We start from the raw sequence: 27775 nt of genomic DNA, 5'->3' as shown, positions 1-27775 counted from the left end.
TGTGGGGTGTGTGCAAATACATTTCATTAAAATAAAATTTAACCTATGCTTTTATAGATTTTGAGTAGTTTGGCCCTAACTAATCCTTTTTATATTCTTTGTTGCACAGTTTGTGTATTAAAATTAGAAATTTCAATATAAAAACACACAAAAACCATGAGTCATGCTTTCTCTTTACAAAAAAAAAAAAATTTCCCAAGGTTTTCTTTTGCTCTGTCATTAGTGATTTGTTTTTCTCATATCTGTCCATCTTATATCAAGGGTAGAATGGATCAGGTGTCTACACAGTACACATTTCTTTCAGCAAAGGGATGATCCAGCATCCCAGAGAGGTTCCATAATGACTTGCACTTTTGAAAGTTGACTAAGGAATTTGACTGTCTGAGACTGAAATAACTCTTCTGTGTTTATAAAAATCCTGTTTGCATTCCTAGCAATTAAGCATATCATTAATTTCTTGTTCACTTACAGAAACATAGGGAAATATTTTTATTTTTTATTTATTTAATTTTTTTAATTGGTTATTTTATTTATTTACATTTTAAATGTTGTCCTCCTTCCCGGTCTCCCCTCAGCATCCCCCCCCCCATCCTATCCTTTTAAATGCAAGTTGGTGCCTTAAGGTCTCCTTCTTGTTAGCATGTGTGTTATCTGTGCTGGAGATTAAGTCTAGGATGTGGCATGTGCTAAGCACACCCTTTTTGTTGTTGTTTGTTTGTTTGTTTGAGAAGTCTCACTGTGTAGCTAATGTTGGCCTGAAGCTTTGTAGACCAGGCTGACCTCTCAGCTCACAGAGTTTACCTAATCTCTTCCTTTAACATTGAACTGCAGCCTAGGCCTGTACAGTCTCTGGGCCCTTGGTAGGAGGGCTTTGCTTTGGTAGTTCTTAGTTCACGTTGGCTTCTGCACACTTGGTCAGATATGTACAGGCAATATGTATAGTCGATTGCAGTGAAAGGTGAATAAATAGCACCAACTGTGATTGATACATGGCTGATTTCCTGAACTGGGAAATTTGGGGGTTTTGGTTGGTTGGTTGGTTGGTTGGTTGGTTGGTTTTGTTGTTGTTGTTGTTGTTTTTTCGAGACAGGGTTTCTCTGAGTAGCCCTGGCTGTCCTGGAACTCACTCTGTAGACCAAGCTGGCTGAGAACTCAGAAATCCGCCTGCCTCTGCCTCCCAAGTGCTGGGAAATTAGTTTTTAATCTGAGCCACCCCTCCCTTTTCTCTCTTTTTGTTAAACCAAATTCTCAGGTAGATGAACTTTAAACTTGTGTGTAGCCAAGGATGACCTTGAACTTCTGATCTTCCTGCCTCCGCCTCTCAAGTGCTAAGGACATTCACTACCATGGTCAGTTTTTACCTTAGTGCTGGGGAGAGCATGCAGGATTCCATGCATACCAGGCAAGCACCCCAACAGCTAAGCTGTGTCTCCAGCCTCTCTTTACTACTCTACTTTAAAAACATTTCTAAATACTTGTACCAAATATATAGAAGCATTTTTTAAAAATGAGTTCTTTTTTTAAAACTACCCCAGTTACTTAGACACTTTGCATTTAAGGTACCGAATTCCTCAAAGTATAAAATAAAGATGGTGGTTTAGCAGCTTCTTCTGATAGTGCAGCAGCAGCAGCAGGTGAGACAGCTTTTCACTGAGAAATCTCCTTTCTGAAATTCCTGGTCAGAGGGAGATTGTTTGCTTCTAGATAAAAAGGTGTTTGATCCTGAACTGGATGGTTTACCCAGTAAAGATGTTTTTGTAGCACTTTTTCCTACCCTTTTCTTGTGCTTTGTCCCCAGTGGTATCTGTGGTATCTGTGGGACGTAACCGCTGTGCCTCTGTGACTGGTGCGAGTGCTCAGCAGGGATGATGTGGTACTGAGTGTGTGTGTGTGTGTGTGTGTGTGTGTGTAGGGTGAGTGTGTGTGTGTGTGTGTGGAGGGTGAGTGTGTGAGTGTGTGTGGAGGGTGAGTGTGTATAGAGGGTATTCTCATTTCCCTGCATCCTTAGGCTTGGGAGTTGCTCTTCATTACTGGAAATGTTCTTAGTATGCGTGTCTTGAACTAGTAGTCCAGTGTTTCTAGGGCAGGTAATTGAGGGGAGTCAACTGCAGAGTTGGCCGGGAACTGAAGTATAAAAGAATTTTTGGGGCTGGAGAGGTGGCTCAGCAGTTAAGAGCACTGACTGCTCTTCCAGAGGTCCTGAGTTCAATTCCCAGCAACCATATGGTGGCTCACAGCCATCTTTGATGGGGTCATGTACTCATGGAAATAAAATAAATCTTAAAAATTAAAAAAAAAGAGTTTTTTATATTTTTTGCATTTCACATAGAGCCTTTTATAGTTCCCAGTTTCATAGAAACATAGTTGTGTGGAAACTTAGGAAAATTGTTTCTGTGTGCTTTCAAAAGTTGTTTTTCTAAGGACTTAATATTCAAGAGGAATTATGAAATTTAGTAACTGATGGCTTTACAACAATACAGCTGAGGATCCCTGAGGTGCTACAGAATGCTGGGGCCAGAGGTCCTTCCAGTGTGACGTTTGCCTCTCTAACCTGAAATCAGTTTTCAGACTACGGATGTTCAGCCTGCATTCGTTTCTAGACTAATAACCATGTCAAGCGGTTAATACAATAATGGACAAATCAACAAGAAAAGCTTTCTGTAACATTCCCATAATCTCAGTGCTAGCAGGAATCTGTCAGCCTGGGCTCACTGGCAAGCTGTCTCTGTGTGGGTAGGACAACGTGGTCTGCAGCAAGATACCTGGGAGTGCTCAGTGCTGTGGGTACTTACTGTGTGAGGGAGAGAACCAGCATACCCTGTCCATTACTGCAGAGGGAGGCTGGGATGTAGCTGATTAAACCTGCTTAGAAAGAGGATATCGTTGTTGTTTCTTTTTCTGTTTTTTAAATTTAGGACATTTTCCATAATTTTGATTATATTTTCCTTCCCCCCAATTTCACCAGATCCTCCCACCTTCCTACCCTTCCAGCTTTATGGTTTTTTCTCGTTCAAAACAAAAACAAAAGAAATCACAAAACCCCCACAAAAGAGTAAGACAGAAAATATCAAAACATGGTAAAATGAAACAAAGTCCACAAAAAATACCACTGATTTTTGTTTTGTTGGCCAGCTGCTTCTAGGCATAGGCCTGTCCTGAAGTGGGGTTGATTCCCAGTGAGATGTCATTGGAGAAAACTATTTTTCACTTTGCCAGCCAGTACTGACTGCACACAGCTCCTTGATCAGGAGTGGAGCCTTAATATTACCTGAAAAAGTACTAAGTCTGAGTAGCCCTGGTTGTCCTGGAACTCACTCTGTAGACCAAGCTGGCTGAGAACTCAGAAATCCGCCTGCCTCTGCCTCCCAAGTGCTGGGAAATTAGGACTGGGATGTATCTGAGTTGGCAGGGTGCTTATGTAGTCTTTGGTTTGATCTCCAGCACCTAGTAGTGCACACCCATAGTCCCAGCACTGGGGAGGTAGAACCAGGAGGATCAGTTCAAGGCTGAATCCAAGGCCAGCCCAGACTGTATGGGACCTTGGCTCCAGAAGAGAAGTACTGAGGACTGAGTTCCTTGGGCATTAGTGACTGTCTTTTTCAACAAACTTCAGTTCATTGGAAAGTTCATTGCGAGAAGTAGGTGGGGATGTAATGCTTCCTTAATGCGCCTGAAAGGATGCTTCTACGCAAACTCGCAGGTTGAGAAAACCTGCCTTTCTCTGAGTTCTTATCCCAGTGCCAGCATGGGGGGGGGGGCAGAGAAATCATGGTCCTCAGCACCCGACATGAGAAAGGGATAAAGCTAAAGCCATCACGTAAGAGGGACTGTGTGTCGATGGTGATCATCATGATACAGTGTTGGTCTGTTTTAGATTTTAAAGGGGAAAGAAGATGAAAGAAAACCCCGAAACTTGTAAAGAGTTATTTGGTGTGGGGTGTAGGGTGAATGAATGCCTTCACTTGCTCTGGTTAGCAGAAGGTTGGAGGGAGCGACCAAGGTTCATTCCTTTCCTGCTGCCCAGACAGTACACTTGAAGAAATGGCTGCTCAGGTGAGGGCAGTGCGGGTCTTACCGCAGATACACTCCTTAAGACACAGTGTGCTCCTAACATGCTCTAGTAGTTTGAGATGTGTTGGTCTGTCTGCAGAGGCATGCACATCCAGATGCTGCTGCCAGTTGGGCAGTGTCCACCAGTGTGACCCAGTACAGCATGCAGCCCAGGACCTGGGTGGGGTCAGCGCTTTTTTTCATATTTTTTTTTTTTTTTGCATTTTTTTCACCTGTGTTAACTGTGTTAACCAGCAGTTCACAGACACCAGGAATCTGATTTGAGATATAGTGAAATGTGCCAACCTGACAAAACATGTAGGTCACAGCCTTCGCATTTATTAGCAACAAATAATCAAGTGTCCTTCCTCAACTTTAAACATTTTTATAGAAGTAGAAAGCCTTCTTTTTACTATTTAGAAGATTAATAAATTACAGAGTGACAAAAAGGGAGAGCCACCACAAACACACACAGTTCTGGAGGTGACCTGTAACTCTGGCTCCCCTGGAACTTACTTTGTAGACCAGGCTGACTAGAAGTTGTGGTGATCCTCCTGCCTCTTCCTTCCCAGTGCTGAGATCACAGCTTGACCTTCTGCAAAAAGCATATTTGATAATTTATCAACCATCATAATATTCTGTAAGTGGGGTTTTGATTTCTGTATTTACCAGGAATTTGTATAACAAGACTGATCTAGATGTGTTTCCCTGACCAACTGGTAATGACTTCCCAAGTTACTCTTAGGGCTGCTGGAATTTCACCAAAGCTGCAGGTCTGTCTTCCGAGTTCTTCCTGTCTGGGGATTATGTCACTGGGCGTGCCTTCCTGAGCCGCACTGCAGTGCTCCTAGTGTTAGACTGCAGCGTTTGCCACAGAGCCCTGACTCATACCTGCGTGGGCAGGGAGCCTGTTGGATCAGGGAGCACAGGCAGCAGGCTGAGACCCTGTGTCTACTCTCCTCTCTGATTGCACTTGTGGAATGGTGGGCTGGGGAGGAATTACTTTCAATATGTCAATATGTTTTCAGTATGTCAAACATCTTTGAGGTGGTTACAGAATCTTCTTTTATTGTCCATGTTACTTGAATGGTATTTGGTGATGCACTTTATATGATTGTGGAAAGTTTAGAAAACTGAAGGAGACAGGTTGTTTTGTTCTGTTTTTTGTTTTTGTTTGTTTGTTTCTCTTTTTTTGTAGTTTTTGTTTGTTTGTTTGTTTGTTTCAGACAGAGTTTCCCTGTGTACGCAGCCTGGCTGTCCTGGAACTCACTGTACAGAGCAGGCTGGCCTCGAACTCAGAGATGTTCCTGCCTCTGCTGGAATTCAGCAAGCCCATCGAGGCAATATTTGTTAATCCACTGCCTTGACAGCTATAGTTTAGGGCATGTCTTTATGTGTTTGTCTTATGCTTGCAATTGAGATTGCAGGCATAGGTGTGACTACTTTGAGACAGCAGGGTTATCTTATAATGTAGCCACATTTGAGTGGTTGGAAAGTCAGTTGATTTATAAAGGGTTTTTTTTGAATAGTTTGTTTTGTTGTTCGTTTGTTTGTTATAAGTTAAATTAAAAACCGCCTTAGGCATGTTAAAGCTGTTTACTTGGCAGGCCAGGGTGGGCTCTGCACAAGAAGAACACATTGGATCTCTTGGCAAAGTATAACTTTATAATCTGGATGAATGGCCCAGGCTCAGTTCGGGGCATTCGCTCCTCTGTAGCACTGGGTGACAGCTCTTGGTGGTCATGCTCCAGGCTTAGACAACTGACTGACTACTGCTGGAGCAGCCACACAGTGGCAAGATGCCAGCATTCAGTACCTACAGGGCTGCTTTTCAACATTCACCCACACTTCGCCATCTCTTTCCTCAGCTGAGATGGAGAGTACTTACACAGTCAAGAGCAGGACTCCTAGGCCTAGGAGAGGTGGGCACTGGCCTATATAATATTCTCAGTGTGCCCGAGGCCTTCCGGGTACTGTCTGAAGATGCCAACTTATGCATGATGACAGTAGTTATTTTAAAAGACAAGAGGTAGTACTAGGCATACTGGAAAGTTCTTCCCACTTCTTCCTCCCCTTTCTAAAATTATATCAAAAACAGTTGTCCGGAAAAAATATCTCTTGATGGAGACATTACATATCATGCCTTTAGGTGTGAACGTTGTTTTTAAAGTCAGTTTACAGAGAAATGATTTTCACCCCAGCATTTGTGTGCACAGATGTCATTGTACTCGTCATCACTGAGCCCATTCCCCAGTGTTCTCCCCTGCTCCCCAAACGTCTCCATCACCCCTTTTCCTCCTCCCCACTTAAGATGGCTTCCTCCTTCTGTCTCCTTTCTACTCCCTCCCTCTTAAATCCAAAGCCCACATAAGAGAGGCCAGTTTATTCACTTAGTACAGTGATCTCCAGCCCATCCATTTTGTGCAGATGTCATGGTTTTGAATTTTGCTTTTTTTCTCATCCTAAAACCAACAAAGCAGACAGTGTTTGCTCAGGCTTTGTATTTTATACTTGAATTTCAAAGTTTAGTTGCTAAAAGAAGCCTCGGAGAGCACCCAGTTCAGTGTCCCATGCCCTTCTCTGCCCATGAATCTGAAGTCCGTACTCCTCAGCCATTCTTGGGTCTTCTGTTGGGTTTGTGTTGCTTCTTGGCTCTTGAATGCAGATGAGTCAAAGAAGAGGCCAGCAGGTGTCTGTGAGTCCAAAGCCGGGCTGCTTTCCATAGTGAGTTCTAGGCCAGCCAGAGCTATACAGTGAAACCCTACCTCGGGGAGAGGGGAGGGAGACAGAATGAAGATTTGGGTTCACTGTGAGTCACTGTGAACATAATTCAGCTAGAATGTTCAAATGTCTTGGAGGTTATGATAGAAAAGTTTGCATTATCTTATAGTCTTATTATTTTGAGGCAGAGTCTCACTGTATGGCCCTGCTGGCTTGAACCTAACTATGTAGACATGTTGGTTTTGAACTCACAGAGATCCACCTTCCTGCGGCACCACGCCCGTATTCTTTTTACAAATGTTTTCTGTAATTTTGATTTCTAGTTTAGAAGTCTGTCCTACATGCCTCTTGAGGCTGTTGTATGCTAAGTTCCAGTAAGCTTGTCTATGGCTCGTGTACTGTGTAGACCCTGCATGGTCCATGCCTTTGGTTAGCTTGGGTAGAAGAGACACTTCCGTATGCAGCCCACAATAGACGGACAGGTGCTTAAGAGAGCAATGGAAAAGCTGGGTGACTGGCTTTTGGCATATTTCTTGTCAGCAGTCTTCCAGGGTGGGCGTCACCCTTGGCCTGGCCCTGCTGTGTGCTGGTGGAAAGCTGGTGTGGAACTGTAGGCCTCTCCATTCCCATGCCTTATGGCTGAGTATCTTAGGGATCATTTACTTACTCTGTACCTGGAAAAAAGGGCTAATAGCCCTGCCAGCCTAGGTCTGACTGGGTGGCATGGAAATGCTTGTCACATCATATAGTAAGCGCTGAATATACAGCTGAGCAGACTGCACTTGGCATGGAAAGAGACTTGTATTTTGGGGCCAGAGAAAGTGAGAATTTTACAGAAGCTACTGGAACTGCCCACATCTCTGAGACTTTATTGTGTTCTCTTATTACTCTTCCAACAACCCAGGCATTTGCTACTGCCTGGAAGATACAGAGTCAGCTCCTTGTCCCCAAGATCACACAGCAAACAAATGCCCAACTTAAGTCAGGAAAAGCAGTTAGAGCCAGCACCCTGGGACTTCAGAAGTGAGGTGGGCTGGGGTGAGGATCAGTCTTTAAGACTTGAAAGATTAGAAATGTCAATGTGAATTTGATAACACTATTATTATGATTTATAGAGGACGTTGGTGATGAAGGAGAAGAGGAGAAAGAATTCATTTCCTATAACATCAACATAGACATTCATTACGGGGTGAAGTCCAACAGGTAAGCAGTGTGAGCGCCACTGTGAGACCGTGCACATGAGCACGCCTCGAACAAGATGTCTGCACTGATGTAAAGTTGCTCTACGTGGTACTGATCTTATGTTTGAGCTGCTCTGTACTTACTAGTTGTTTTAGGTTTCAATCTGATTGTATTATTTGATTTAATAATTTCTGCTTTTATCTTATTTTGTCATTATAAATGAATAGTGAGCATTCCTGTGCATAGGCCTGATTCTTTTCAGGGTAAACCCTTCAAGAGAGTATTACCCGTTCATAGGAAAGGCATCATTAAAATGTTTAATGCATGTTGCCAGATTGTCCCCCTTCCAGGAAGTTTATATCAACTTTTGAATCCAGTAGGAACTTTGAAATTTCCATGTGTGAAAACTCATTATTCTGCATTAGCAGTCAGAACTTCTTAAGCAGTGTCAAGACTATAAAGGAGCTGCAGGGTAGAGTGGGACACACTGCAGTCTCAGCATTTAGGAGGCTGGAACCAGGGGATCTAATGCTTGGAGCTAGCCTGGTCTCCATAGGAGGAAACAACTGTCTCAGAAGAAAAAGGAAAACAAACAAAGGGTGTAGCCGACTTGTGTGGCTGCTGTGTGGCTGTGGACAGACTCCTAGACAGGCTCTGTCCTTGTCTGCCATGCATGGGATTGTGTGATAGAACACTTCCCGACCAGCACTGCAAAAGACCTAAACCTTCCTTCCGTTTCCCATCTTTTGCAGTACTGAAAGCACTGTGACTAGGTAGGTCACAGTGTAGCCTACAGGAATTTTCCCTCTACTTCCACCCTGTGTGTTCCGTGGTGGAGGACTGGGGTGGGGGGTGGGATCGAACTCAGGTTGGTTGGCTTGGCATCAGGGGCCCTTAACTCCTGAAACCATCTCATTGACCCTTGTAATATATTTAGGGAAATAGGAAATCTAGTTGAAGTGGTGTCTAGAGATGGAGAAGAGAGTTCAGAAACAAAGAACTGTGGAGCTGGAAGAAGTGGCCAGTTCAGCAGGCGCAGATTTTATTATGGACTTGACATGACAGTTCCCAGGTCCAAGTGCACCTTAGATAGGATGGATGTGCAGCTTACAGTGGCTTGAATAGGTTGGTTTTCAGCCAGAACTGTAACTTCTGCCAGCCCGTTGCTACCTTTGTCGTGAGGACACGCTATAACCGTGTCCTGACAGGTCATTCTCCCACAGTGGGAAAGGACAACCACAGCTAGAAAAGCACCCACTCAGTCTGGTTTTGGTTGGTTTGAGACAGGGTCTCACTCTGTATTGCTGGCTGGCCTGAAACTCGCTAAGATTAAAGACATGCACCACCACACCCAGCTCAGTCTGTTCTTAATGTAATTTTAAGTTAAACACTCAAAAATTTTAATTTGCTTTCAGCACAAAAGCTATAATTGTTAAAACTGGTTTAAACTGTGACTTGTCTGCTTCGCTCTCTTCGTTTGCTCTTCAGCTTGGCATTCATCAAGCGAGCTCCTGTGATTGACGCAGATAAGCCGGTGTCTTCCCAGCTCCGTGTCCTCACTCTGAGTGAAGACTCGCCGTACGAGACACTGCACTCTTTCATCAGCAATGCAGTGGCTCCTTTCTTTAAGTCCTACATCAGAGAGTCTGGCAAAGCAGACAGGTAAGCACTGCTTTCTCACCACAGCGTGGCTGCATTGAGTCAAAAGTATCTCACTGATACTTAACAGACCTTAAGTAATGCGCACCGAAGGCCATATTGCTCTAATTTTGAGATGCTTCCGTCTTTGTAGGGATGGTGATAAGATGGCTCCTTCAGTTGAAAAAAAGATTGCAGAGCTTGAGATGGGACTCCTTCACCTGCAGCAGAATATTGAGATCCCAGAGATCAGCTTGCCAATTCATCCCATCATCACGAACGTTGCAAAGCAGTGCTATGAGCGTGGAGAAAAACCCAAAGTTACAGATTTTGGTGATAAGGTTGAAGACCCAACTTTTCTTAACCAATTACAGTCTGGAGTTAATCGGTGGATCCGAGAAATTCAAAAGGTAAGGGCACTGTAATTGACAGCTGGTGTGAGATGGGTTGTCCTTTAATGTGTATGGGAAGCTGCCCCACATTCTTCTGTTGTGATAATATGACAGTAGGAACCCCTGCTGCTTCAGGCAGCACCAGAGTCTCGGCAGAGTAGTAAGTATACTGTGAACTGAGAGAGCACTTGACACAGCCATCTTGCCAAGCTTTACACCAAACCCTTCACTTGTATCCGGGAGGGATCAACTTAAGATTTACCATCAAGTCAATGTCATCTTGTCTTCAAAGGTGACAAAGCTTGACCGAGATCCAGCATCAGGAACTGCCTTGCAGGAAATCAGCTTTTGGCTAAACTTGGAACGTGCTTTGTACCGCATCCAAGAGAAGCGGGAGAGCCCAGAGGTGCTTCTAACTCTGGACATCCTGAAGCATGGCAAACGTTTCCACGCCACTGTCAGTTTTGATACTGACACAGGTAAAACCCAGAACCAATAACCGGATGCATAAGTTACTGACCTTCCTTTTTAAGGTCTTTGATTTAGATGAGAATTAGTAGATGCAGTTTGGGATTAGACCCAGGCCCAGCCTTTTATGTGTCAGACAAGTACTGCACCAGGGACACACCCTAAACACTACTGTTCCCTTAGCTCTTTTTCTCTCCTGCATCTTTTCTCCTCTTGCCCTCAGTTCTACAGAATAAAAGTCTAGGCTGTCCTTCTCACATATAAATTTCCTTCCCCTTATGGCTTTTGAGAAACTAAGACAGTTTCTAGGCCTGAGGCTAGTGAGCCCTGGGACTTGCCCTCCTGTCTCTTCACTGTGTGGTTGTGAGCATTCTGGTCAGCCAGGAGACAGCCATTGCCCCCTGCTGAGGAAGGAGGAAGCAGCCCTGTTGCTTTCCCTCTTCTCTCCTGCCCCTTTCCCTTCTCTGCTCCCCTCCTCCTTATCCCATGTGGTCAGTTAATGCAGGCTGGGCACGCTGTCCACACCTCAGTCTCCCCACTCCCTCTCCCTGTCCCCAGTGTGGAGAATTGACCCAGTGTCTCTCAGGTATTGAGTAAATGTCCTCGTACTGAGCTATGCCCCAACCTAGTCACAGAGCTTGGGAGGTAGGGGTAGGATTCTAAGTCAGGGCAGCCTGCTCTACATAGTAAGACCCTTGTTTAAAAAGCCCAAGGGATATGATGTAGCTTGATGCTACAGTGCCTACCTAGCTAACACAGGTCTTGGGTCCAGTCCCCAGGTCTCTTAGTAGGAGCAGTGGCAGTGGAGTTGCACTGGTGTGCACTAAACACAGAAATGTTTGGCCAGATATATATCTGTGACACATTTCTATAGGCTCCAAGAAATCAAGTGACTAGGCCCATTTATCTCCTCCCCACAAAGTGTGGTACTCAAGGTTTTAAGTAAGTAAATTTTCAGTAGACCTCCTCAGGCTGTCGTGACCACCTTAAAAATGTTGACTGGGCATTCACCAGCGCTGATGTGGACATTTGATTCTTTTTTTTTGTTTGTTTTGTTTTTTTGAGATGGGTTTTTATGTAGTTGTCATATGGTCCAGGCTGGCCTCAAGCTTCCTATATAGCCAAAGATGACCATCAGCTCCTGATCATACTGTCTGTTCCTGCCAGTACTAGAACGACAGTGTACATCACCAGCATGCTCTGAAGTCTTTCTTCCCTAATACTGTTAGAAATTTTATGTCAAAGGAAGAAACAGACCAAAAGCCACTTTTTCCTGTGATTCCATGTTCATAATGACATATTTAAACTTAGCCATGAGTGAGTGTTCTCAAAGCTGACGACACTGAAGTTTCTCTAAACTTAATTATTAAAGTAAAACATGTAGACAGTACTAAATTCAAAATATAAAATGTTAGCCCCGTGAGGGAAGCTCCTTGGGAGATGGGCTTATCACTAAGTTAGGATGTGGGAGAGTTGTTTGTTTATTTTTAATGTATATAAATGTTTGCCTACGTGTGTATGTGCACCATGTGTGTGCATCGTGCCAACTGAGGCCAGAAGAAGATACTGAATTCTCTGGACTTGAAAACTTACAATGGTTCTAAGTTGCCATGTGGGTGCTGGGAAACAACCCCAGGTCCTCTGCGGCCAGCCAGTGCTCTTAACTGCTGATCCTTTTACAGCCCAGCTCTCCTCCCCCATCCCACCATCCAGGCAGGCTTTCTCTGTGTAGTCCTGGCTTTCCTGGAACTTGCATTGTGGACCAGGCTGGCCTTGAACTCACAGAGCTACACCTGTCTCTGCCTCCCAAGTGCTGGGATGAAAGGCATTTATACCACTCTACCTGGCTTCAACTACACCCCTAAGAAAACCAAACTGAGTCCACTAGAGATGTTGTTTGTTTGTTTATTTGAAATACTGTGAATGATTTTTTATAACTAAAATATTTTCAGCATCAAAATGCATTCCATAGTTATGACAGAATTTACTTGATTTTATTACTTGACATGAAAGCCATTATCCCTCTTTGTCAATCTAGGTCTTAAGCAGGCGTTGGAAACGGTGAATGACTACAATCCTCTGATGAAAGACTTCCCTCTGAATGACTTGCTATCTGCCACTGAGCTGGACAAGATAAGGCAGGCACTTGTTGCAATTTTCACACATCTGAGAAAGATCCGAAACACAAAATACCCCATTCAGCGGGCCTTGCGTCTTGTGGAGGCAATTTCCAGAGACTTGAGTTCTCAGTTGCTCAAAGTCTTGGGCACTAGGAAGTTGATGCATGTAGCTTATGAAGAGTTTGAAAAAGTAAGTCGGGGTCTTTAGAAAACTACCCTGAGCCAGTTAGATCAGTGTGACTTAATGACAAGCTATCTCCCAATTGTACCACAGGTCATGGTGGCTTGCTTCGAAGTCTTCCAGACATGGGATGACGAGTACGAGAAGCTCCAGGTGCTGCTGAGAGACATTGTCAAGAGGAAGAGGGAGGAGAACCTGAAGATGGTGTGGCGCATCAACCCCGCGCACAGGAAGCTTCAGGCCCGCCTCGACCAGATGAGGAAGTTCCGCCGCCAGCATGAACAGCTGAGAGCTGTCATTGTCAGAGTCCTGAGGCCACAGGTATGTCTGTCATAGAAGCGCACACAATCCTTGTTTTGCTGCCTCTTTAATTAATTCTTTGAAAGAACTGACCACTTTGTACGTACTCTTTTTTTCTTTAGTTTCCTTTTGTCACTTGTCATCCTCGATCCCGAGGCTGCATTATGTTGTTATAAGTGTCCGAGTCTTGTTATGTGTGCATTGTGTTGTTATGAGTGTCCGAGTCTTGTTATATGTGCATTGTGTTGTTGTGAGTGTCTGAGTCTTGTTATGTGTGCTCACATGGGGGCAGCTCAGAGCAGACGCCTGGGCATTAGGTTGTAGTTCGTGACATCAACAGAGTCATTCGACAATGCACCATAATAAATTATAGGGAATCTCTAAGCTTTATTGAAACAATCCAGTGGTTCCATTTTTCTTTGTGTGTCTTTGGGGGAGGGTATTTTGTTTTAATTTTTTTTTTTTTGTTCCATTCTGGGGGATTGAATCTAAAGTCCTGTGCCTGTAGTCAAGTGCCGTGTGGCTGAGCTCTGTCCTAGTTCTGTGTGCAGTCTCGCTCTTGTTTCATTCCCTCTTCCTTTTCACTAGTTCTTTCCTTTAAAAAAATACGGTAAGACAGAAATGTGCGGGGAGATCTTTATAGTGTGCTCATGGTTGAATTGTGATTATAAATTACTGAAGGGTTAAAAGTCGGTATTGATGCACAAGAATCCCGTGCTGTGCCTATGACAGAAAAACCTCATTTGCAAATATTTTTTGTTCCAAATCTTTTTTTAGGTCACAGCAGTTGCACAACAGAACCAAGGAGAGGCACCTGAACCCCAAGACATGAAAGTGGCAGAGGTCCTCTTTGATGCTGCAGATGCCAATGCCATCGAGGAGGTGAACCTGGCCTATGAGAATGTCAAGGAAGTCGATGGGCTGGATGTTTCCAAAGAAGGGACAGAGGCTTGGGAGGCTGCGATGAAGAGATACGATGAGAGGATCGACCGTGTGGAGACGCGCATCACCGCCCGCCTCCGAGACCAGCTCGGCACAGCCAAGAACGCCAATGAGATGTTCAGAATTTTCTCCAGGTTCAATGCACTGTTCGTCCGCCCACACATCCGAGGGGCCATTCGTGAATACCAGACCCAGCTGATCCAGCGTGTAAAAGATGACATCGAATCTCTGCACGACAAGTTCAAGGTCCAGTACCCACAAAGCCAAGCTTGTAAAATGAGTCATGTCCGTGACCTGCCCCCTGTGTCAGGGTCTATCATCTGGGCTAAACAGATTGACAGACAGCTCACTGCCTACATGAAGCGAGTGGAAGACGTCCTGGGCAAGGGTTGGGAGAACCACGTGGAAGGGCAGAAGCTGAAGCAGGACGGGGACAGCTTCCGGATGAAGCTCAACACCCAGGAGATCTTCGATGACTGGGCCAGGAAGGTTCAGCAACGCAACCTTGGTGTCTCAGGGCGCATCTTCACCATCGAGAGTGCTCGTGTGCGGGGCCGAACTGGGAACGTCCTCAAGCTAAAGGTGAACTTCCTTCCCGAGATCATAACACTCTCCAAAGAAGTCCGGAACCTCAAGTGGCTTGGCTTCCGAGTCCCTCTTGCAATTGTGAACAAGGCTCACCAAGCCAACCAGCTCTACCCATTTGCCATCTCACTGATTGAAAGCGTGCGGACTTACGAGCGTACCTGTGAGAAGGTGGAGGAACGCAACACCATTTCCCTGTTGGTGGCTGGCCTGAAGAAGGAGGTACAGGCCTTGATCGCAGAAGGCATCGCGTTGGTATGGGAGTCCTACAAACTCGACCCCTATGTGCAGCGCCTGGCAGAGACGGTTTTCAACTTCCAAGAGAAGGTAAGTTGACGTACCTTCAGCGTTGATGGTTGATTTAGTTGCTGAGTCAGGGAACACACTAGTTCTCCACAGTAGTCTGTAAGAGTGAAGCTAAGCCCCTGGAGCTGCAGGAGGAGAGAAGTTTTCTGGCTGTTGACTGATGGAGTGGGGCTTTGGGAATGCTGCCGAGTGACACCCTGAGACACCTAGTTAGAGGACATTGGAGGCAGATAGGCGTGTGATACAGCTAGGGGGAGAGGTATCTCAGACCTGTAGTAGGACTGCTTGTTCCCATGGGCAGGCAGAGGGAAGAACGATGCTGTTCCTGGCCCCTCCCTCCGTTTCCTCTGTGGTCCATGCAGGGGAGCAGCATCCTCACTTCAGCAGCTAGGCTGGCTGTTAATGGAGGGACTTCTCTACGCTGAGCAGAGTCCTTCAGGAAAGGAACACAGATAAACCATAGAGTGAGTGAGTGTTTTCATCCTAAGTGCACTCTCCTCTAGGTGGACGACCTACTAATCATTGAGGAAAAAATAGATCTGGAAGTCCGTTCTTTGGAAACCTGCATGTACGATCACAAGACGTTCTCTGAAATCTTGAACAGAGTGCAGAAAGCAGTGGACGACCTAAACCTGCACTCCTACTCCAACCTGCCCATCTGGGTCAACAAGCTGGACATGGAGGTACGGGCGGCTGGGTTGGACAGACACTGCTCTGCTGTCCCTGTGGGCGTGGGCCCTGTTAGGGACGGCCTTTAGTTTGTTTGGAAGGCGTTTTCCCTAGGTATTTACTTGGCTGTCCAGCTCCTCTAGCTAGCACCCATCAGCTAATGCCACAGCCAAATGCTGTGGTCCCTGTCCTAGCAGTTCTCAGCTGGGAACAAGGTGTTGGCCGCAGAGGAGAGTTCCTCCTTTTTCTGGATACTTGACAACTTCCTGTTAACTCTTTCCCTCCTGTTCTATGATTTAAGGTTCGGTTTGGTTTGTTGATTTTCCTGTTTGGTGGCAGTGGTGGTGGCCCTGGTGGAATCTAGGGTCTTGCTCAGCATGGATCCCTTCCTCATGTACTAGCCCTCCAGGCACCCTTCTCTGACATCTGCCCCTCCACACCTAAGGCTGTTGAAGGATGAGGCCAGGGCCAGGTTAGCATTTCTTACTCATTTGGAGAGAACATGTGGCTAGAGAGGCGTCGGCAAGGACATCTTTTATAGCAGAGGGTCCAGATTGACCTTGGCTGCTTCTCCCCTTAAATTTAAAATGGCATCCACACCAAGGATACGGTAGGAAGGAAGGTTACCAGCCTGCAGATGCTGTGGATCTCCCGCAGCCCTCAGCCCACTCCTAGGCAGTTCTATGGCGTAGGGCACACTGGTGGCAAAGACATGCAGAGGTCCTGTCTGTCACATAGAGGAACTTAGAGAAGGCTTTCTTCCACTTGTTGAAGAAAAATGTCTTTATCTTCAAGCTCAGTGTTCCTAGTTTCACTTCTAGAGCTGCCTTCAAGCTCCACAAAACAGCCCTTGAAGTGGGTTTTACATCATAAGGAATGGCTACCAAGAGCTTAACTGCATCTGCAGTATGGTGTTAAGTCTCCTTGTCACTTAGGAGCTGAGGAGACTGGCAATTCACAAGTCCCAAAGGTGCAGAACACAGTCCTAACAAGGCTGCACATGTCACAGAGTGAGATAGGGTTGGAGTTGGACACTTGACTTCCGTATACCTGCCACCTTCTTATTCTGTACTTTGTGAGCTGACCTTCAAAAGCAGCCACTCAGTGACCCTGCCTTCTCTGTAGATTGAAAGGATTCTGGGTGTTCGCCTGCAAGCTGGCCTTCGAGCTTGGACCCAGGTTCTTCTTGGACAAGCTGAAGATAAAGCAGAAGTTGACATGGATACAGACGCTCCACAAGTCAGTCACAAGCCTGGTGGAGAGCCCAAGATCAAAGTGAGTATCTCCATGGCACTCCCCTGGGTAGAGCAGAACAAGCTCCTCCCCTCTGAAGGGTTGGTGGAAACTGAGGCAGGGGGTCACAAGCTCAAGGTAGCTTAGCCTAAGTAGTAAAATCTTATCTCAAAAAAAGTGCCTGTCGGGAGGCTCTGAGGTGTAGCTAGGTGATGGAGCACTTGCTTAGAATGCAGGAGGCCTAGACTAGATCCCTGGCACTGGGGCTGGCACTGGGTAAGGAGTGCCTGTGAAGAAGTCACCTTACTGTGGAAGAGCCTGACAGACACCATTTAAGCAGTTGATGAATGTTAGCACCACTAGTGGTGTGTGTGACTCCATGCATTTGTAACGTCTCGTGATGACAAAGGGCATTTCACATCTGCCTTTTCTCCAGAAAACTTACGAGAAAAATACAGGCTCACATGGAAAGTCAATCTATGTAGCATCTGACAAGAGCAGAAAATGCCAGAGTCTGGAATGGGTTGAGGAGATTGAGTGCAGGGTGAGGCAGGTGTCAGCGAAGTTGCTGAGGCACCTTGTGCGTTCTTTGTACATCTTCTGTCAACTTAAAATCATTTCAAGACAGGAAACCATAAACACTAAAGTCTGTTCAGGAGATGTACACAGTGCGAACTCTTACTTGCTTGCTGTCTGTGTGACGAACTATGAGACAGGGTTTCTCTGTGTAGCCTTGGCAGACCTGGAACTCACTCTGTAGACCAGGCTAGCCTCAAACCACAAAGATCTGCCTGCCTCTGCCTCCTGAGTGCTGGGATTAAAGATGTGCTCCACCACCACCCACTGCTTCAGATTTCCATGAGTATCTACTGTGTATTCTGATCTAGGCCCCAGGGCACCTGGAGTAGATAAAGTGATGCTTGCCCCCAGCCTCTTGTGATCTTAGAGGGACAAATGTGAAATAGCTCAGGAGTGCATCTGATATGACAGACTTTGTGGTTCTACCTAGAGAGGTCATAATTTAGATAAAGAAGGTTGTAAAGAATTATTTATTTTATTAAAATATGTTACTGAGTAAAAACAAAACCTTTCTTTTTCAGAATGTTGTTCATGAGCTAAGAATAACAAACCAGGTGATCTATTTGAATCCACCCATTGAAGAATGCAGGTACAAGCTATACCAGGAGATGTTTGCCTGGAAGATGATTGTGCTGTCCCTGCCCAGGATCCAGAGTCAGAGGTACCAGGTAAGCTTCCAGGGGCTCCAGGCCCTCAGACCAGGTCTTATTTGGGACTCTGATGCCACTTCTCAGGATGAGTCATTTAGTAAACCTGGAACACGTCTCTTTAAACTCGAGGGCTCCCAGGTTGCTTGTCCTGAAGGAAAGCTTGGCATTTGTAGCATCCCTCATCTTTTCAAAGTTCCTCCGTAAGCTTCTTTGGTTTTCAGACTGCGAATCTTTATGTAGCCCTCACTGTGTAGACCAAGTTTGCCTCAAACTCAGATTCTCTTGCCTCTGCCTTCTGAACACCTGTATTAAAGGTGTCTGCCACTGTGCCCGGCCTATGAACTTTGATAATCTCAGTTCCTACTCCATCGCTGTGTTAGATTTTGGATATAGGGTCTTACTGTATGGTCCCAGCTGACCTCCAGCCTCAGCCTCCTGAACACTGGGATGGCCACTCCAGCTCCTACTGGTAGAGACATTTTCAAGCACTCTTGGAAGTGAGAGTCATGAGCTCCTGCCCGCAGCCTTATTTATCAGTGTGGAGCTGTTCTTACTTAATTTATAGATCCCCACTGACAAGGTTAAGGAAATCCTAGATTCTAGTCTCACGGGCACCCTTCTAGAGTCAGAGGAAAACCTGAAAGACCATTTAATCCACAATGTTGGCTGATGTCACTTTTAAGTAGGATCAGTGGCTTTCGAATAAAAAGATTCCATAGACCTGCCATGCAGAGTGTCCTAGAATTCAGTAATTCTGCTAGAAACACACCCTTTCAAATTAAAAAAGTAAAATAAAATTGTTTTTATTTTACATATTTGCCTGAATATATATCTGTTTATCAGGTGTGAGCTTATTTCTATGTAGGCTAGAAGAAATAATTGGATTCCCTAGGTGCTAGGAATTGAAGCTGGGTCCTCTGCAAGAGCAGCCAGTGCTTAGAACCACTGGACCATCTCTGCAGCCCCAAAACACACTTTTTTTCCCTTATGACTTTGAACATAAATGTCACTCTTGAAGGGTTTGTTTGCTGTTGTTGTTTTAATTATATTTATTTGCGGTGTGTTTGTGCACACGTACTGTCTTTCATATACCACAGTGAGAAAGTGGAGCTCAGGGCACACCCTGCAGGTTAGGTACCAGTCTCTCTTCACTTTGTAAGTTCGTTCTGGGAATTGAACTCAAGACATCAGGCATGGTGGCAAATGCCTGCTGAGTCCCAGGCATCTCCATATAGTCTTTGGGATCCTCTCTGGTCTAGTTCTGTGTATAAGGCTTTGCATTATCTAGTTCCTCTCCACACTGGACAGATGAGAGCTGCCCTGCTTGTGGACACCAGCGCTGTTGACCGAGCTCTGCTCTGACACAGCCATCTCCACTCTCACACATGTAGCCTGACCTTACCTGACCCAGGCCTGGCTCTGGAGCTGCTGCTTCCCATCTGCTCCTGTCCCATAGTCAGGACCTGGTACTGTGTTTGCTCCCGTGGGTTGATCTTCATCTCCTGCTCCTTCTCTCATCCTTTCCACCCAACCCAGAAGCCATGTATCACCCTAATGTCTTTCATTGTCACCCTGGTGTCTTTCATTGCCATGTTTGAAGCTCATCCTGGTTTGTGTTTTTAAAACAAAATTCCAACGCTCCATTTACCATATGAAAACTCAGGAACCAACTGTTGGGGTGAAAGCCTGCTAGCTCAGAGACAGAGGAAGCACCCAGCTGACCTTCCTGTCCACTGACGTCTCCGCCTCCATCTCCATGTCTCATCTCAATCCCCTCCTTGCTCCTTCCTTATGTTCATTCCCTGTCAACTGGTTGCTTCTCCTGCCTCCTGATCTGACTCTATTTAATACTGTTTACAGAGAGCTCTTTGGAGCTAGCTCTTTGTGCTAGGGCAGAGCCACACCACAACAGAATTTTTTCTGAGCTCACAATCTTGGGTTCACAATGTGATCAGATGCCCTGCAACATTGGTCTGTTTGCCACAGTCAATATTCCCACTCTATCCAAGGAGCCACCATTGCCTTACTAATGAGGCCTCCTACTGTTTTCTCTGCCCCCTACAGTCAGTCTTCATTGTAGGGTGACTGCCTGTGCTCCTCTAACAGCCTGCCATCTCTCCTGCAGGAAAGCCGTAGTCCTGCTGGAGTCCTGCTGTAGCTTGTCGGCCTGTTGTCACCTGGTTGCCTCTCTGACCCTAATCCCTGCTTTCCCTCCTGGCCCTGCTCAGACCTCACTGCACTTTTGCAGAAGACATTCTCTGCTCACAGTCCCCAGAGCAAATATCCCTTCTACCCTTTCCAATCTTAGTTCACATATCACCTTCTGATAAAGTCTTTTCTGGCTTTCTGTTGAAGGGACAACCAGTGACAGGCGTGTAGCTCAGTGGTAGGGTGCTTATCTAGCATGCCCAGGCCCCCTCGGTTCAGTCCCCTCTAATATAAAGAATTAATTAGAATACAGCCATTTCCTGTCCCACCCCTGCACTCCCTCCCTCTTTCCTACTTGTTCTACATAGACTTCCATCCCTATGACAATATGTATATACATGTCCTTTGTCTCTCGTCTATAGAATGTGACTTCAGATGGGTGAGTGGGAGTGCCTGCTTACTGTACTTAGATTGGGTGTGTAGTGGGTGCTCAGGCAGTTCAGATCAACCAAGGGTTCCTTGTGTTCTTCAGCTTCTCTTACCTTGTGCCTCTAGTGACTCCATGTTTTCCAGTTTGGGGTTACTCTTATTGGTTAATGAGTTAAATATAATCAGATCTCTTGTTACTACTTATAGCTAAGGAAAATGGGCCTTATTTCTTAATGCTTTTGATGGTGACATTTTTTTAGTCGTTTTACTAAGTAAAAGGTGATTGGGATTGCCACTGTGTGCACTGTTGGAACAGTTGTGTCTGGCTCTGATTGGTCAGGTGGGAGTGCATTATGAGTTGACCGAGGAAGAGAAGTTCTATCGGAATGCACTGACACGCATGCCCGATGGCCCTGTCGCCCTGGAAGAGTCCTACTCTGCAGTCATGGGCATTGTGACTGAAGTTGAGCAGTATGTTAAGGTAAGACACTCTCGGTTCCATCCAATGCCATGGCTACACTCTCCTAGACATGAAGAGTGTGAGAACAGGGCCAGGGTGTAGCTCAGTGCCCAGTAGGTTTAATCACCACCAGCACCACCAAAGGAGGGAGAAAGAAAAACTAGGAAGCTCATGGGTCCTGATAGACAGTAAGACTCAGCAGGCAATGTTTGCTTTATTTACTTAAACTTTTACCTATTTATCCACCTTCTCTTTATTTACGTTGAGGCAAGGTCTGATTCCTTATTCCAGCCCTACCTGGCCTGGAGTTACTCGATTTGTACACCAGGCTGACCAGAACCTGGAATTCCCAGTCTCCTGAGAACTGGGATTACACGTATGTGTCACCACACCTGACTGGGTCTTACTATGTAGCTTTGGCTGGCCTGGAACTGTGTGGACCAGATTTGCTTTGAACTCACAGAGATCTGCCTTGCAGTGTTAGGACTAAGGTGTGTTCCACCACACCCGGAAATATTTAAGCCAAGAGTAGGATAAATCTTGTATTGTCTTAACTGTGGTTTTCAAGAAAAGTAAAATTTTCCTTCTTGCTGTATAAATTCTAAGACTTTGAAGTGAGGTTCTCTAATGGTGTGAAAACATGACTCTGGACTGTTGGCACAGTGGGTACTAGCATATTAACCGTCTACAGAACTGCAAACTAGAATTGAGCTGTTTCTTGTTTGCAGGTTTGGCTTCAGTACCAGTGTTTGTGGGATATGCAGGCAGAAAACATTTACAACAGGCTAGGGGAAGATCTCAACAAGTGGCAAGCTCTCCTGGTTCAAATAAGGAAAGCCAGAGGAACCTTCGACAATGCGGAAACCAAGAAAGAGTTTGGACCAGTGGTGATAGATTATGGCAAGGTGAGCTCGGCTTGTCAGAAGGCACCAGGCAGTGATAAGAGCAGTATTGGTGCTTATCTCTGGGTGGGAGCTTGGACACTCCAGGAAAGAACTGATGGACTGCTGCTGTCCACTGCACCTGCAGGTCCAGTCCAAGGTGAACTTGAAGTACGACTCCTGGCATAAGGAGGTTCTCAGCAAATTTGGGCAGATGCTCGGCTCAAACATGACAGAATTCCATTCCCAGATCTCAAAGGTGAGAAGACTGGGATGTTGCCCAGGCACTGGCGGCTTCAGGGTAAGCACTGGTGGCTTCAGGGTAAGCCTGACACCATGGTAAATCAACCCCTCTCTCCAACAGTCTCGCCAAGAGCTGGAACAGCACTCTGTCGACACAGCCAGTACCTCTGACGCGGTGACCTTCATTACCTATGTGCAGTCTCTGAAACGCAAGATCAAACAGTTTGAGAAGCAAGTTGAAGTGAGTTCTTACATGAGACTCATGTGTTCTAATGGAACGTTTCTTACAGAGCAGTCATCAGCTGCCATAGCCACTGTGTGTCATGTGTCATTAGAGTGCACCGTGGAGTCCCGCTCTGGTGGCAACATGTCTAACCCCACACTTGGGAGGCTAAGGCAGGGGAATTGTGAATTTGAGGCCAGATTGGTTTTCATAGCAAGATCTTGTCTCACAAAAGAGGCTGGTGGGGAACAGAGACGTGACTGAGTGGGTAAAGGCACATGCTCTCCAGCCTGATGACCTGATTCTTCCCTAGAACCACATGGTAAAGGAGAGAACCAATTTCTACAAGTTGTCCTCTGCCTTATGCACACATGCTATGACTCGTGTCCACACACATACATGCATATAATAAGTAAACGTAGTATCATGGGAGTCCAGGAATCTGCACTTTAAAAGCTCTGTGTGTGATTGTTAAGCAGAGTTAGGTTTGAGAGTCACTGTCTCTTTAAATCTGTTGCTGTTTTCAAGTGCTAAGGATTTGAGTGGACTGTTATAATTCAGGATAAAGAGATGAGACACAGTGCAGGGTATTCTCTATGCCCAGTTGGTAGTGTTAGAGAAACTGGCAGGCCACTTGAGGCTCTACACAGTGCCCTTCACCTGTAATAATCTTGAGGTAGACGACTGTAGAAGAGCAGGTACTTTGATCTGTGTGTTCTTGGGTCCCAGGGGTCTTGCTTCTTGTTGGGATGTTGGCAGTAGTTTCTCCTATTGACATAGAAAAAAAAATAATCCTTTTAACTTTCAAAGCTCTACCGCAATGGTCAGCGTCTGCTGGAAAAACAAAGGTTCCAGTTCCCACCTTCTTGGCTTTACATTGACAACATCGAGGGTGAGTGGGGGGCCTTCAATGACATCATGCGTCGGAAGGACTCTGCCATTCAGCAACAGGTGGCAAACCTGCAAATGAAGATCGTACAGGAGGACCGAGCTGTGGAAAGCCGGACCACCGATCTGTTGACAGACTGGGAGAAGACCAAACCTGTCACTGTGAGTTTCACTAAGCCTGCCAGCCAGCAGCACAGCCTGGGTCCTTTCTGCCAGACACAGGAGGCCATGCTGAGGCATAGCTTTTCAAGGCTAAAGATGTGTTTGCCCTGCAGCAACTAAAAGGCTTTGCTGGTAGCCAGTCACTAGGCTAAGGCAGAAGGGTCAATTGAGTATGTGAGTTTAAGGCAGCATAGCGAGGTACTGTCAAAGTGACAATGAGGAGTTGGAAACAGAACCGGTAGGGACCTTACCCAGTGTGTGGGTACTCTGATGTTTATCATAGTAAATGTGAAAGCCGTGTCACCATTTATTTACCCAGAGTGACAGTCATTTAGTAGGAGGAGGTTTTAAATACTTGTTTGTTTATGTCTGTATCCCAAGTGCATATAGTGCCTCTAGAGGCCAGAAGAGGGTATCAGATCCCCTGGAATTAGAGTCAGACAGTTGTGAGCTGCCATTTTGGTGCTAGGATTTGAAGCACTGAGCTATCCCTCCAGTCCCCAGGAGGTGTTTTTAAATGAATAAGATAGTTTTCCTCGGGGTTGGAGTGACAGCTCGGAGGTTAAGTGCACTGGCTGCTCCTCTAGAGAACTGAGGCTCAACTCCAAGTGCGCACATGGCAGCTCACTGCTGTGTCCAACTCCAGCTCTGGGGCTCATCAACCCTCATGTAGATACATATGTACGCAAAGCACCAATGCATAGGAAATAATAAGTTTTTTAAAAAAGATTTATTGTTTTTAAAGTGCTCTTAGGCGTGCTCAGGTTTAGAATTTGATTTTTCTAAGCACATCTCAAGGCAGCTGCTGCTAGCTAGGCTGCTAGGTATAGTCTCTGCTTTGTCACTATTGGCTCCAGTACCTCTGAGCCCCAGTGCTCCCCTCTCCTGAGACAGTCCTGCCACTCTCTATGGTCTGGCTATTTCAGGGCAACCTGCGTCCTGAAGAGGCTCTTCAGGCCCTCACCATATATGAAGGGAAGTTTGGCCGGCTGAAGGATGACAGAGAGAAGTGTGCAAAGGCCAAGGAAGCATTGGAACTCACAGACACAGGCCTCCTGAGTGGCAGTGAAGAGCGTGTTCAGGTATGGACCTGTGAGTGGAAAGTCTGGAGAACGGCTCTACCAGACACTGCTGCTGTCCTGGGGCAGCCTAAGGACCCTGCTAGATGCTAAGGTGGTTTTTCTCTTGTTTCTAATTCCTGAGCTGCTTTTATGTTCCAGGTTAACTGCCTTGCCTTCTCCATCACAGGTGGCCTTGGAGGAGTTACAAGACCTCAAAGGAGTGTGGTCAGAGCTTTCTAAGGTCTGGGAACAAATTGATCAAATGAAGGAGCAGCCGTGGGTCTCAGTGCAGCCTCGTAAGGTACTTGTTGAAGTGGCTGTCTGCGATTCTGTCTGCGTGTTCACTGTCACTTATACCCTATGTATTGTTTATGTGGTTCACACGAACTGAAAACTTGTTTTAGAGCCATTCAGTAGGTTTGTAGCTCAGTACGTAGAGTGCTTGCCCAGCATGCACAAAACCTTAGGTTCAGTCCCCGGACTCTGGGTGATGGAAGCAGGTGGGCCTTTGTAACCTCAAGGCTAGCCTTGGATAAATTCATGAGACCATGTCTTAGAAGAAAAAGTAAAAACCCACATTTGGTGGTGGGGTGGGGGTGGAGTGTGTGTCTGTGACTCCGACTCCATTCTCCTGTGTTTCCTGACAGCTTCGACAAAACCTAGACGGCCTCTTGAACCAACTAAAGAACTTCCCTGCAAGGCTTCGGCAGTATGCCTCCTATGAGTTTGTTCAGAGGCTACTGAAAGGCTACATGAAGGTAGGTGACTGGCACACGTGGGTGTTGGATGTCTTATCAAAAGGCACCTGCTCATGTAACTGTTTGCCCCGGAACAGATCAACATGTTGGTGATTGAATTGAAATCAGAAGCACTTAAAGACCGGCACTGGAAACAGCTGATGAAGAGGCTTCATGTTAATTGGGTTGTTTCTGAGCTGACCCTGGGCCAGATCTGGGATGTTGACCTTCAGAAGAACGAAGCTGTGGTCAAGGACGTGCTGCTAGTGGCTCAAGGGGAGATGGCTTTGGAAGAATTTTTGAAGCAGGCAAGTGATGGGAGTGGGTATCAGGCTGTGGTGTGGATTCAGCCACGTAAAATGAAGCTTTATTTTATCGTCCACAGTCGTCTCTGTCCCCTAATGTTTGCTGCCCCTGCAAATGTTTGAGTGTTGATTTGTACAGCTAACAGCTTCTTCCTGGTTCCACCCAGATACGGGAAGTGTGGAACACATACGAACTAGACTTGGTCAACTATCAGAACAAGTGCCGCCTGATCCGAGGCTGGGACGACCTCTTCAACAAGGTCAAGGAGCACATCAACAGCGTCTCTGCCATGAAGCTCTCTCCGTATTACAAGGTACTCCAGCTATACCTCGGCTGCGAGTTATTTAAACTGTAGTCCTAATTTGTAATTTGCAGTGAGCTCTAGCATATCTGAGTGAAAAGGTTAGCGGCTGAGCTCTGTCCTCCTGTGCACCCACTAGGTTTTTGAAGAAGATGCCCTGAGCTGGGAGGACAAGCTGAACCGAATCATGGCTCTCTTTGATGTGTGGATTGATGTGCAGAGGCGCTGGGTCTACTTGGAAGGCATCTTCACAGGCAGTGCGGACATCAAACACCTGCTGCCTGTGGAAACCCAGCGCTTCCAGAGGTACAGCTTTAGTGGGTTGGTCGGGCGCTGGCAGGGCCGGTGAGCCCTCTGCAGAGTCTAACCCCACTCTCCTTTGTTTTCTAGTATCAGCACGGAGTTTCTGGCTCTGATGAAAAAAGTCTCCAAGTCTCCACTTGTGATGGATGTTCTGAACATACAGGGAGTCCAGAGGTCTCTGGAAAGGTTGGCCGACCTGCTCGGGAAGATCCAGAAAGCACTGGGAGAGTACCTGGAACGGGAGCGCTCGTCTTTCCCCAGGTGAGCCTGAGACAGATGGAGTTGAGCTGTGCTGTGCTCCGTCCGTCCTCTTCCCTTTGCCTGGTGCTGCTCCGTTTTGATGTGAAGGATTTTGATGGCCAACTCAGTGACTGAGCCCTCTGCCTTTCCGAGCTCAGCTCTGCTGCTACCTGAACTCCCAGCTTTCCACCTTAATCTTACTAATAAGCGTCACCGAGCTCGTTTTCTCTGTAAGCCACTTGAATCACCCCAGGCTCTAGCTCTGCTGTCTCCCAGTGCTCTCTCCTCCTTTCCAAGGAGTTTGTGTAGGGCAATGTTTGTCTTGACAGCAGATGCTGTCAAGATGACTTAAGTGAGTGACACTGAATCCTCCCAAGTCTTACTGTAAACGTGTCTCACCATGGCCTGACAGATGTTTGTGTGAGATCTGAGTTCAGGCCTGAGGTCTCTCTTGTAGCTGCTTCCTCCTGTACTTAGACATTTTGTTCAGTCACCCTCTGTGCACCAGGCAGTAGCAGCTGGGTTGTTTTGGTTTCAGGTTCTACTTTGTGGGTGATGAGGACTTGCTTGAAATCATTGGAAATAGCAAGAATGTGGCCAAGTTGCAGAAGCACTTCAAGAAAATGTTTGCTGGTGTTTCCAGCATCATCTTAAATGAGGACAACTCCGTGGTCCTCGGCATTTCCTCCCGAGAAGGGGAGGAGGTAAGCACGGCATGTTTGTGGCTTAGAAACTTCTTCACACTCGAACTCCTTTAATTGTTGACTTGACTTTTTATCTCCAGGTTATGTTTAAAACTCCGGTGTCCATCACTGAACACCCCAAAATCAATGAATGGCTCACTCTGGTGGAAAAGGAGATGAGAGTCACCTTGGCTAAACTTCTGGCAGAGTCTGTTACAGAAGTGGAGATTTTTGGAAAAGCAACTTCTATTGACCCAAATACCTACATTACTTGGATTGATAAATACCAGGTAATATTTAATAAAAGCAAGCAGGCTGAAGATCTTAGCTCTCGTGGACTTGAAGATGATGGTAGTTGGTCTTGGCTACTTTGTGGGTGGTTCTTGTTTCTACCCATTATTCTCCTGCTTCCACCCCCTATCATTAGATACAAGAGAAAGGATAGAGGGGAGGGAGAGAGATCTCTGAATCTACTTTCTTTCCTTTTGTTTCTTAAAGCATGACTACTAACAAACCACAGCCAATCTCCTTAAATGACCAACAACCTCTTGGGGCCCTTACATTTATATACCCTCTGAAAAGTTCCCAGAATTCCAAATGTCACACAATCATAGAGACTGTCTGCATCTGGCAAAACCATAACTCTGCTAGAGCACAAGGCAAATCATAGCTACTGCAGACAGTCCGAAGCAGC

At 46.0% G+C, this 27775-nt stretch overlaps 1 protein-coding gene across 1 annotated transcript in view; it reads left to right on the top strand.

Moving 5' to 3' along the window:
- Window positions 1–27775, top strand: part of Dync1h1 (dynein cytoplasmic 1 heavy chain 1) — a 65738-nt gene that overhangs the window by 1778 nt on the left and 36185 nt on the right. Inside the window, exons 2-25 of the mRNA XM_076921152.1 lie at window positions 7887–7974; window positions 9442–9615; window positions 9746–10001; window positions 10276–10462; window positions 12490–12761; window positions 12846–13073; window positions 13830–14906; window positions 15389–15568; window positions 16680–16829; window positions 17888–18034; window positions 20934–21074; window positions 21782–21958; window positions 22083–22193; window positions 22299–22418; window positions 23211–23450; window positions 24377–24532; window positions 24699–24812; window positions 25159–25269; window positions 25347–25556; window positions 25721–25867; window positions 25995–26161; window positions 26246–26419; window positions 26937–27102; window positions 27183–27371. Coding sequence (XP_076777267.1) covers window positions 7887–7974; window positions 9442–9615; window positions 9746–10001; window positions 10276–10462; window positions 12490–12761; window positions 12846–13073; window positions 13830–14906; window positions 15389–15568; window positions 16680–16829; window positions 17888–18034; window positions 20934–21074; window positions 21782–21958; window positions 22083–22193; window positions 22299–22418; window positions 23211–23450; window positions 24377–24532; window positions 24699–24812; window positions 25159–25269; window positions 25347–25556; window positions 25721–25867; window positions 25995–26161; window positions 26246–26419; window positions 26937–27102; window positions 27183–27371 — 4982 coding nt within the window. The remainder of the gene's footprint in view (window positions 1–7886; window positions 7975–9441; window positions 9616–9745; window positions 10002–10275; window positions 10463–12489; window positions 12762–12845; window positions 13074–13829; window positions 14907–15388; window positions 15569–16679; window positions 16830–17887; window positions 18035–20933; window positions 21075–21781; window positions 21959–22082; window positions 22194–22298; window positions 22419–23210; window positions 23451–24376; window positions 24533–24698; window positions 24813–25158; window positions 25270–25346; window positions 25557–25720; window positions 25868–25994; window positions 26162–26245; window positions 26420–26936; window positions 27103–27182; window positions 27372–27775) is intronic.

Source organism: Arvicanthis niloticus, chromosome 23 (assembly GCF_011762505.2).
Source record: "Arvicanthis niloticus isolate mArvNil1 chromosome 23, mArvNil1.pat.X, whole genome shotgun sequence".
Classification (NCBI taxonomy): Eukaryota; Metazoa; Chordata; class Mammalia; order Rodentia; family Muridae; genus Arvicanthis; species Arvicanthis niloticus.
Note: the sequence above shows the minus strand (reverse complement) of the source record. Positions and strands in the feature narration are given on the sequence as shown.